The 11,365-nt window shown below is 47.4% G+C and overlaps 1 protein-coding gene across 1 annotated transcript in view; it reads right to left on the reverse strand.

Annotated features, from left to right (window-relative positions):
• Positions 1 to 2,321: 2,321 nt before the first annotated feature.
• Positions 2,322 to 11,365, reverse strand: part of LOC128822611 (serine/threonine-protein kinase PAK 3-like) — a 68,801-nt gene continuing 59,757 nt past the window's right edge. The window contains exons 9-10 of the mRNA XM_054004373.1: positions 3,921 to 4,058; positions 2,322 to 2,549 (exon numbers count right to left, since the gene is read on the reverse strand). Of these exons, the coding sequence (XP_053860348.1) occupies positions 2,457 to 2,549; positions 3,921 to 4,058 (231 nt within the window). The 3' untranslated portion in view covers positions 2,322 to 2,456. The remainder of the gene's footprint in view (positions 2,550 to 3,920; positions 4,059 to 11,365) is intronic.

Below are 11,365 nucleotides of genomic sequence, written 5' to 3' on the forward strand. Positions count from 1 at the left end.
AAAGGGCCGAGGAGTCCTGTGTGTAACCAGGAGGGATGACTGACATCACTGTGGGTCCCAGCATTCCCCAGTCCCTTGCTGGCCATTCAGTGCACACTGGGGACGCTGGGCATGGGTGGAACATGGGGATGGGGTGCACAAAATTCAAGAGGGGGCCTCAAAGTGGAAGGAGTGGAAGCCAAAATCGCTGGGTGGAGACCCCCAAAACGGAGGTGCGATATCCCAAAATGGAGGGAGGAACCCACAAAACTGGAGCAATGCCCCAAAAAACCACATGAAGCTGTTCTCTCCCTCCATTGTTTACCAACAAGAACTATCTACCAACTCTAATTTCAGCAAATAATTTCAAGTGTTTTAGCTGAAAGTCATTCTGAGCAAACTTTGTAGAAGTGATCACAGAATCACAGAGTGTTCTGTGTTGGAAGGGATCCACCGAGTCCAGTTCTGAAGGGAATGGCTTGCTGGCAGGGTCAGCACCAAAGACACCCACACCAACTTAAGGAAGAAGTGTCATTTCCTGTAGGGCAAAGCAGCAAAGAAGTACAGAAGGATAAGCTAAGCAATGCACCCGATTATTGCTACAAAAGATTGCCTGTAGGGATGAAGAAAGACACATCACCAGTTACCCTAATACTTGACCATTGTCCTGACACACACGTCAGCTGGGGATGCCCTGTCACACCAAAGGATTGGAGAAGCACTCCCAGTAACGGGGAATTCCTATGTGGTTCGCCCACCCTCAGGCCAGGCTGCCAACTTTGCTGTGAGAGGGCCCAGATTTTATACTGTTGAATAAACAAGCTACCCTAACTTCTAGTGCGGGCACATCTGGTTTCATCCTCCTCTTGGGCAGGGCTCAGGGAGGAACCAAGGGAGTTTGCTTTGACCCTCTACCTTCAAACACAGCCAGATGGAGATGTGATAAATGAAGATGATTTGTGCTAATAATTGTAACTATATTGATATTTTGGAAAATATTTGTTAAAAAGTAATAAAGGAAAGCAATATGTAATTAGCATCACAAAACAGATGTTCGCAGATGTTCATAAGATCCAGGATGGAGTATTGAGATATTTTAGCACAAACAGCCTTGGGAAGGACAAAGTTGGGAAAACCTCCCAAGAGTGGAATCGACATTGAGACAAATAAAAGTCCAGGCAACTTCTTCTGAGGCAAGAACAGCCTTGAAGACAAGTAAGTTGATATAATTCCAGATAGAAAACCCAAAACAGGAACATAATGGTTACTTATATAACACCAAGCTCCCTGTGCATGCGCAACCTGCCAGGTTATTCAGAGGACAGCCAGGAAGACCATCGGCCTTCATCCAAGAAGACCCCTGAAGAGTCCAGAAGACCCCCAGCAACAACAGGAACATGTGCTGTATAATATGGTGACGTAGACTTCAAGAATCAAAACTGGGAGGAGATTTACAGGAACTATTGATGAATATGTATTAGCATACAGTGTAAAAGTTGTGCTTGGATTCTTTTGCCTTTTGTACGTGCGGCAGGGTGAGAGGTCCTCCCCGTACCCCGCTTGGTTTTGCTTATGCTTTATCAGAACCACTGCCAAATTTCTCTTTGTAACTACTTCATTATATTTGATTTTATTATTATTTTATATGTTTTTATACCTCCATTAAAATTGCTGCTAAAGTTTAAATCTTGCAGTTTATTGAACTTGACATATGGCACCTCATTCATGACACCAGGAAGAGGCACGCAGGGCCGGGCTGCTGCCTCCTGCAGCTACAAGGGCCTCCTGGCAGCCTGCCTCTGCCGAGGCTCAGGCTGCTCCGGGCTCTGCCGGGGCTCTGCTGCGGTTCCAGCCCGGGCAAGGCCGGGCCCGCTCTCACCTCACAGTCGCTGACAGCTCTGCACCACAGGAGACCTTTCAGAGCACCCTCTCTGATCTTGCTGCTTTCTCAGCTGAGCAAGGCTCTCCTCCAGCCAGAAACATTGCACTTAGGGATACAAATCCAAGTGGCAAGCGCCCAAGTGCTCTGGAGTCACAGCTGAAGGCCTGCATCAGCACAGGATGGTTTGGCTTCCCCTCTCCCCCTTTGGTTTTTCCTGCAGATGCCATTGCCATTTCTGCCTCAACTAGAAGTGCCCCAGATGTGCCAAAAGGGACCAGTGGGCTGTATTCCAAAGGCAGTGTGGTCTGGAGAGGATGAATGAAGAAGAGCCTTCTCCACTTACAAACCATACCAAAGAAGCCATAAGCGTGTCTTAGCACCAAGAAAAAACACCTGGCAATTCAGAAGGAAATGTTGAGTTTTCTGAAGGGGTCAGAAGGAGGGGAATCTGCCAAATGAGTTGATGCTTCAGAAACTTTATTTAATTCCAATCCTACTCTATAAACCCATACTACAAAACAACTCAATAATCCTACTTTAGAGTCCTACTCTACAATCCTACTCTAACTTGGTTATGGCAAAAATATCTTGACTGTTAGATTCTTGTCTTCTTCTTCTTCTCCTTCTTCACTGCGTTGATGAGTGGTACCAGGGTGGACGCGGGCTTGGCTGATGTTACAAATGGATGCTGTCCACAGGGAGAAAAAAAAAAAAAGAACAGTGAACCATGACTTTCCAAGCTCAGTGCTTCACAGACTCAATCAGGATTCCTCTGGTACTTAGAAAGACCCAGAAAGAGGAGTGACGGGGACATCTGCTCCCCTGTCATCCTGTGCAGGACCTTGCCATCACAGGCAAACCTGGCCCAGAATCCCACTTATCCCTTTATTCTGGTTTCTCCATCTAGCTGGGATTTTTGCCCTGCCAGTGCTCTAGAAATGGTGCTTTCTGTCCCTGGGGTTTCTTCCTTTCAGGAAACTCCAATGACCCACATAGGTCCCTGTCTTTGAGAGACAGGCACCGTGCTAATTTCCACAGGGAGACAGAGCAGTGTCTACCTTTCCATGCCCTGCCCCTCCTGTGCTGGATGGCACCTTCCTTCCCAGCAGGGCCAGCCGAGTGGCGCTGGCTGCTGCAGTTCCCTCTCTGCCACACAGCCTGGCAGTAAGCCTGGGCCAGTTCCCCTCTGCCTGAGCGTGCCAGGCAGCAGATGGGGCTGGGACAAGTCCCTCTCAGCTGCCCCTGTCTGCGTGCCAGAAACCTCTAAGGGTGGGGTGGGGGGCAGAAACCAGGGCCCCTCAGAGGCTCACAGTGAGCCCCCCACAGCCCTCCTGCCCACAGCCAAATCTCTCCAGACTGCTCTGCCAGGACTGGCTTCCTTGGGTTCCTCCACCACCATTTCATGGCTCTGTACCCTGCATTGCTCTACTTCAGTCTTTTGCCATTCGATAAAACGGAACACACCACCAAATTACAAAACAGGGTGACAGAAACAGCCAGAAAACAGAGCACCTGTCCTCTCAGGAAATGCAGAGAGAGGTGGAGTTATTCAGCTTTGTGAAGAACAGGCCCCAGGGAGACTTTATTGCCACTTTCCAAGACTTCAGAGTGGCTTTGAAGAAAGTGGAGGACATCTTTTTTATCAGGGCCAGTTAACAATAGAATGCAGGCAAATATTTTTAATAACAAAATGGGAATCAAGTCAGAGTAAGTCTGAGGAAGAACTTGTTTACTCGGAGCATGGTGCAACACCGGCACAGGTTGTCCCAAGAGCTTGTAGGTGCCCCATTCCTGCAGGTATTCCAGGTCAGGGGGGAAAGGGCTCTGAGCAGCCTGATCTCTTTGAAGATGTCCCTGCTCATTGCAGGACACTTGGACCAGATGACTTTCACAGGGCCCTGCCAGCCCAGCCCAGTCTAGGATTCTTCACTGTTTTCATTTGAACAGCACCAAGAGTGGAGGTGAGGAGGAACGGGGGCTCATCTGATGCCTTGGACCTCAGTGGAGGAGGAGCCCATCCCTCAGACACTCTTTCACCTGCAGCCCCTTTGCATTTTACCTGCAGGAGCTCCTTGGCAGACCAGCGCCGTGCCTCGTCTGTCTGCAGGCAGCAGCTCAGGAAGTCACGCAGGCAAGACGAGCATCGGTTGGGCTGCCGCAGCTTTGGTCTCCCTCCTCTGGCTATCAGGAGTTGAGCCTGCAGGAAAAGGAAACACCAGGCTCCAGCTTCTTTCCCATCTGTAACTGCTCTCTCAGATCCCATTGTTTAAGCTCCACTCTGCAGAAACTGCCCTGGAGAGACCCAGAGATGACTTTCCTTTACCAACCAAAAACCCAAACCCCAGTGCAGCCACAGCTTTTCAAGCATTCAGCAGATCTTGCCTTGGCAGCTGATTTCATTGACTGACCTAGTTAGTGGGAACTACATCAGCAAAGGAAAAATGTTTCCTTTTCAGAGGATTTGCACCAGCTTGACAGGCTTTTGAGAAGACGGACTCTGCTACACTAACTAACTCTACTATTTCCAAGGATTAGTACATGAAAGGCATCTCTGCAGTGCTTGTTGGTCCCTTAAGCACAGTGGTCATAAACCAAAACTCATCGAGCTTCTTGTCCTCTTCTAGAAAACAGCGGTACGTGGAAGGCAAGAAAGGAAACCTGCCAGGTATTCCTCGGGTAAGGAAACAAACATTTGGAATCTCATATTCAACACAGACAGTTTAAGATGCCTGCACAAATGTATTGGGATGAAAATGCCTGCTTGGGCACACAGGAGCCACCTGCAGCTCTGTCTCTCAGCTGCAAGTTTCAGCTTCTTTATGTGGCAAAAGGAAAACTTTTCAAGGTCAAATCAGAAGAAGTGCCATCCCTATGGTCCCCCTCTGCTCATTTGGATACTCAGGTCAATGCATTAATGGTGTCCCCATCGCAGAAAGTGTTGGGTAAGAAATGGGAGGTTTTGGCTGGCTCTCCATGGCACCAGGCTGTGGCCTGGTCTCCATAAAAATGCCTATCACAATACTAACAGCTCTGTGCTGGTGGCCCTGAAATAGATGGTGACCAAAAAGACTTTGTTATTATCCTCTTCAAGCCAGAGGAAAATTTCCAAGCCTAAAACAGCAAACACACTCCCCCTGAGTATAAATATGGCAGCTTTCTTTCCTTTTCCCACACCCCCAGAGGTCACAAAGAGGGTTTTATCCTGTCTCTCTGCAGCTGTGCTCAGCCACTGGACATGGTGGGGAGCTGGAGTCCTCACTGTCCTTAGAACTGTGCAAGCCAGGGGTGGCCCTGCTCCTGTGGTAAAGGAACACAGCACCGGCATCAACCGCCCACGTTGGATCCCAGCCCCGGGCACCTGGCTGCAAGCTCATCAACTTGTTAAAGTACCCAGGAACAGCCAAGAGTTTAGTGTACAATTCTAACTGCAGTCGGAGAAAAACACATCCTAAACTTATCCAGGCCACCCACACGCATGACTGAACAATGTACAGATGATTTGAAAGCCTGAAAGTTTTGAAGACCCACAGGATTGGGAAAAGATGCTACAGTTTGGAGGAAAATTGATGTGCTGTGGTTAAAAAAAGAACAAGAAAGCAAAAGTGTTGGGGAAGATGAAACAGGAAAACCTTCTAATCTGGCAAAAGATTTTTAGAATATGGAAACTATAAGCGAGATTGAAATGAAAGTAAGCTTTGAGATAGTTACTAGCCTTAGTTACTGAGCAACTGGAAAACAATGGTATGGCTGGCTGAAGGCAATCCCCTTCAGGGTGCAAAGAGTAGTTTTTAAGGTTTAAAATGTAACACAGTATGGTAATGTAATTATTCCTATAGGCTGTAGGTAAATGCTATAGGATCTGTATCTTGTACTAGATTGGTTAGTGACAATTAGAATATTCAGCACAGAAGAAGATTTAGTGGGCTGTAACCAGAACTTCGTCGCTCTTTCAGGTCTCTCTTTTGGGCTCCTCTTTTGGGCCTGCTCCGAGCTGTGGCTGGCAGCTCCAAACAGGGCCCCTGCAGCCACGCCCTTTGCAATAAACCAAAAGTTCCAAGACCTGGCTTCAAAGATCTCTCGTTTCTGTCCACCCTGACTGTCCTACCCACCATCGCTCCTACACAAAACTACTTGGGCATAGCTTTGGTGGTTTTTTCTCTTTTTCTTTTTCTTTTTCTTTTTCTTTTTCTTTTTCTTTTTCTTTTTCTTTTTCTTTTTCTTTTTCTTTTTCTTTTTCTTTTTCTTTTTCTTTTTCTTTTTCTTTTTCTTTTTCTTTTTCTTTTTCTTTTTCTTCTTCTTTTTCTGTTTCTTTTTTTCTTTTTATTTTTCTATAAAATTGAAACTGGGAAGGTCTAACCTCCATTTCTCAGGCTATTTATCACATGTCTAACCTCTCCACTGAAAAATTCTTGTCCTTCAGCAACTGAAGCTGGGTTCAAAAAGCAAATCAGACATGTCAGGCATGGCTGGAGGCCAAAATGGCAGGTTTCTGAACTGGTTAGGTTTCTGAACTGGTTACCTTCCTCTTCCCTTCTGATGCAACCAAATCGACAGCAGATGCTGATGTGCTGCAGGGACATTTTTAGAAGGGGACCTTGGTGGAAGTGGTGCCAGCAGATGGCAATGGGATTTTGTCCAATGGCACACTGACCATGGGACAGGTGAGAAAGACAAGCAGGATCAGTGAGTATTTGCACCTTACCGAAACAGTTTTGTTCCGGTAAGGGACTTCTCGTTCCACCATTTCGATGCCCACGATTCCAAAAAACCATATGTCCACTTTGGGGCCATATGGTTGACCTGTCACCACTTCAGGTGCCATCCACCCAGAAGTGCCGGCCACTGAGCTCCGTCGACTCTGCTCAGGGGTGAGCTGAACAAAGGGGCCAGAGTCAACTGTGGAGAAAAAAACATACCATGAAAGCCAGCTCAAGTTAGGAAATCAAGCAAAAGAATTCCCCACTCTCAGTCTAAGAATGTGCTGTTGAGTCTCCTGGAGAACTGTCCACGCTCTGTTTCCTCACGGCTTTAGACAAGGAAGTATGGAATTGACCACTTCCAAAAAAACCCAGGTGTTTTAAGCTGCTCACAGCAGTGGCCTTCATTCCCCTGAAGCTTTACATTGTAGCTCCCTCCCTCTGGAAGAGACACACACAGAGCAATGCCACTCTTGACTTCTCGTGGTTCCTTATACCTCTGTGCACGTTGCAACTGTGTCATCAGCTCACACTGGGGGGCCCTGCACTGCCACCAGCACCATTGCTGGGGAGCTGGCAGTCACTCAAAGCAGCCCCACAGCCCACATCCCTGGAATGCTGCACCTGACCAAGAATACACTGACCCAGCTTGACAGAGCCGTCGGTTCTAAGAAGGATGTTGCTGCTCTTCACATCTCGATGGATCACGTGGTTCGAGTGAAGAAAATCCAGGCCTTGCAGGCACTGAGAGAGAAAACAGAAACAGGAGGGCAAAAATTAGTGATGTCATTTCATTACACAAGAAAGGAAACAGCTCTAAAAGATTCCCTCTGCAGGGGAATGGCGAGTAATGGCAGAACACAGTGCCATTGCGAGGAAGAGCTTGCTGCTCCACCACTTGCAGAGCAGGACCTTTCTAAGGAAAAGGCATGTCAGCTTTTGAAAAAGCAACAGCAGCTGCTGTTGTTGTAGACTGTCCCCTGCAAACCAGCCAGGATGACTGCTGCTGCTGTGGATGTGCTTTCTCCATGCAGAGGACAAGTGAGGGGTTTTGCCAAGAAAGAAAAAGTCCCTCCCTTTGGTGTGAAGTGGATCACTTTGGGGTGGGAGGCTGCATGACAAAGGTTTTGTTGCTGGCCTCAGCACAGACTTGGAAGTATCACAACAGTCACCTTCCTGAAGCAAAGAGCATTTTGGCTGCACTACTGTCCTTTTCCAGTTGAGGACTATGAGAAATGAGTCTCTCTTTCTATTTTGCTGATCATTTCAAATGCTGCCACCAGCACCTTTGCTTTTACAGGCAAGGAATGCAGTGCAGACAGGCTGGAGATGAAAGTTTAGGGAAGCAAGATGGAGAACAGCAAATACAAATCCAAGAGACAGAGTGAGAATACAACAGTAGGAGATATGAGTACAAGAACTAACTGCTGTGAGTGCAGGGGCACTGGCAGGCATTTCACTTGAGAGGCTTTTACTTGCCCATAGCATACCAGCAACACAGAAACAAAGCTTGGCACATGAAATCACTCCAGGTCGGAGCCCTGTTTCCCAGACAATCCTGCCCAAGCCCTGGGCAGCACAGGTGGGATTGCTGACCTCCCTACTGATGGCTGCCATCTCATCTTCAGACAGGTAGGTCTCGCTGATGACATCGCTCAGAGTGCCTCCGTCCATGTACTCCATGACCAGCCAGAGCTGCCCATCCACAAGGTAGCTGAAAGAAGGAAACAAGAGCATGGAGATAAACATGCATGGCTAGGTTGTTTTCTTGATTGACTATTGTTTCCAAGTCCCTTTGTGACAAGGACAGAATGAAAGGAATAGACATTCCCTCTAGGCTGTGCGTTGTTTGCAATCTGTCTCAAGAAGAAAGGCACAGCTGTGAAAAAAGGAGATGTCTTCAATAGCCAGCAAGTAAAAACTGCAGGTTAGGAACAGATCAAAAGCCTGTCAAACTGTGTGTTTCTGGAAATAAGCACCTAGTCTTCCTGGCATGCAAAGCAATGGAAAAGAGGGGACACAATCCAAGGGAAATCCATGTTAGTTTATCTGGATGTAAGAGGACTCTTGAAAAAAATCAAGCCCCAAAACAATGTGGTGGCTGTGAACTTACAGGCTATTGATTTAGTAAGATATGACAGATGCAGGTTTTTGAATAATTTTAGAACTCTGTGTACCGGGGAAGACTCATGCAGACAAGATGCACTCTCTTCCCATCCACTGGAGATGAGCAGAGCAATAATAATTAACCAATAATTACAGCTCTATTTTCTGCCAGTGAACAAAGTGGAATTTTACCATGCATGTTTGCAATATGTAAACAAACATTCACAACAACTCACCTGTCTAAATAGTTGACCAGGTTGGGATTCTTATTTGTCTTCATGAGCATAAGTTCATTGACTTTTAGTTCCTTCTTCCTCGGTCCTTGGAGATTTATTTTCTTTATGGCCACCTAAAATGACATTGAAAATGAGTAACTTGAGAAGTTGGCGGCACAAGACCACAAGGCACATGGAGCGAGTGCTTTTGCAATGCCACAGCCGAGCTGTGCCAAACTGCCTTGTGATTGGGCATTGCAGTAATTAGGAACTGACATTGCAACAGCCCATTTCTCTGCTCCCTTGGAGGCCACTTACAGGACACGTGGCCACTGAGGTTTTGCCTTGTCCACTTGGTAACTGTGGTGTCTCAACTATCACCCACAAAGCTCTGAGCACACTCCCTGCTGCTTTGTCTGGGATTCAGAAGAAGTAATCCATGCCTTAATACTCTTTGGATACATCTCGGGCTATGGGCAGGGCTTAGGGCTTTTAGGGATGCTGTGCAGATCTCTCCCTACGTGCAGTTCTCCAGTGCAGCACTGCAGGTGGCTAAGGAACTACCAGTAACTTTCAGATGCATTTGCTGGCAAACAGAAGTGAGAATTCAGGACTCTGAAGCCGTAGCCCCAAAGAGCAGTGAGATGCTCAAAGGCACCACCTTTGTTTTAGCAATGGAGAGCGAATGAGCACATCCTTCCCTGAAAGGAACTGTTGCCCTCCTTGCCTTCCTTCTGGCAGCTGAGAAGGACAAAGACTTTCCCAAATGTATTTTGCAGGCTGGTAGCAGTCTGTGCTTCTTGTGCCTTTTCAGCACAGCTCTACTCAAAGCTCCAGCCACAGCTGCTCACACCAGAGGACCTGCGGGAGATGTTGACATTTACCTGTCCTCCTGTGGCATTGTCAAGTGCTCTGCAAACATCTCCAAAAGTCCTAGAAACAAAAAAGCAGCAAAGAAAGGAGAAGACATTCAGATCTTGCAGTGAAAGCCAGCCCACAGAGGAGATCTCTGCTGCAAATGCCTAAAACCTGCCGGATGCAGGCGGGCTCTGCCCGAAGGCAGATGATGCATTTTCCTCTCAAGTGCATGGGCACTGGGCCTGTCCCTGAAGCGTTGCTGTTTACTGCCTCAGCTCCTAAGGAGAGCTCCTTCTTTCACCTTGGGTTTCAGGTTCTAAACTGTGCAGTTTTTATCCTGACCATGGGGTATTTCCTTCAGCAATCTTTTGGAAAGAAATGTTCCTGAGAACTGTTATCTGACAGCTATCAGGGAGTATCTTGCTCTTTCAGGCAAGCACGTTTCTTCCCCTTTTATTAGTGTGGCTGTATGATTTGGAGATATACAAAAATGCTCAGGAAATTAACACAGAACTGTCCCACACTTGAGAGACAAGGAGATTTTCCAGGTCCTGTTCCTTGCTGCCGGCAAGAACTTGGCAGCATGGAGGTGTCTCTGCCAATGCCTTCTGGGCACACTCACGAATTCAGAGCAGCACTGAGAGATGGGACAATCTATCCCCAGTGTCTGAACATGGGGAGAGATGTCTGTTTGCAGCTGGCCTGACTTCACACTGGATCGATATTCCACCAGAAAAACGCCTGGCCCATGGTTATGTAGAAGTAACTGTGGTTGGACTCACCCTCTGCCAATATATTCCAGTTCCGTGTATTTCATCATGGGATTTTCCATGTTCACTATTTTCCCTGAGGGAAACAAAATGCAAGATGCTCACTTTAAAGCAGATATCTCAGCTTCCAGGAGATTCAAAAGGCAGACCCAGAGCCTGGAGCTTTGAACCCTTTGTGTTCGGCTGGGTAACAACAACAACCAGGCAGACAGCTCTGCAGCACAGGTGGCCAGCACAGAGACTGCTTTTCTACAGCAGTTCCTGTGGGGAAATGTCTCTAAATGTCCCTGGGACACCAAACTCAGGAAAAACATTTGGTACAGCTATGCTGACACCTGCACACAATAGACTGTCCCTCAGACAAGAAATACAGCAGACGTACTCAGTAGCTCCAGGGAGTCATCCTTGATCTCCTGTTGCTGAGCAGCAGCTGAGTCAGCACTGGAGATGAACAAACCGCCCCGGCTCCGCTTCTCAGGTTGGGGAGCAAAAGCTCCTTTAGACCATGCTGTTGCTGCAGCAGGTTTGGTGACAAAGCCCTTGTAGATCTGGGACAAGAAATGAGTTTATGTCAGAAAGGTGCCTGGCAGAGATTGGCCTGAGATTCCATTTCAAATGCAAGCCCTTAGGAAGGTGCTGTCAGCAACATGCAGGGCTCTTAAGTGGGTTTTTTCTGATGTCCACTTCTCAGACTGGATGGGTCAAAACCAAGCCTAGTTCTACTCGAGTGGATAGCCAGATTCATGGTCCATTTTCATGGATTTTCTGAAGGATCACTGCCACAATGACCATTCTACTTCCTCTCAAGGATTCCTTTCCCCCTCCAAGGGCTTCAGACACACTTGCAGCTCCTTGTTC

Source organism: Vidua macroura, chromosome Z, assembly GCF_024509145.1.
Source record: "Vidua macroura isolate BioBank_ID:100142 chromosome Z, ASM2450914v1, whole genome shotgun sequence".
NCBI classification, from domain to species: domain Eukaryota; kingdom Metazoa; phylum Chordata; class Aves; order Passeriformes; family Viduidae; genus Vidua; species Vidua macroura.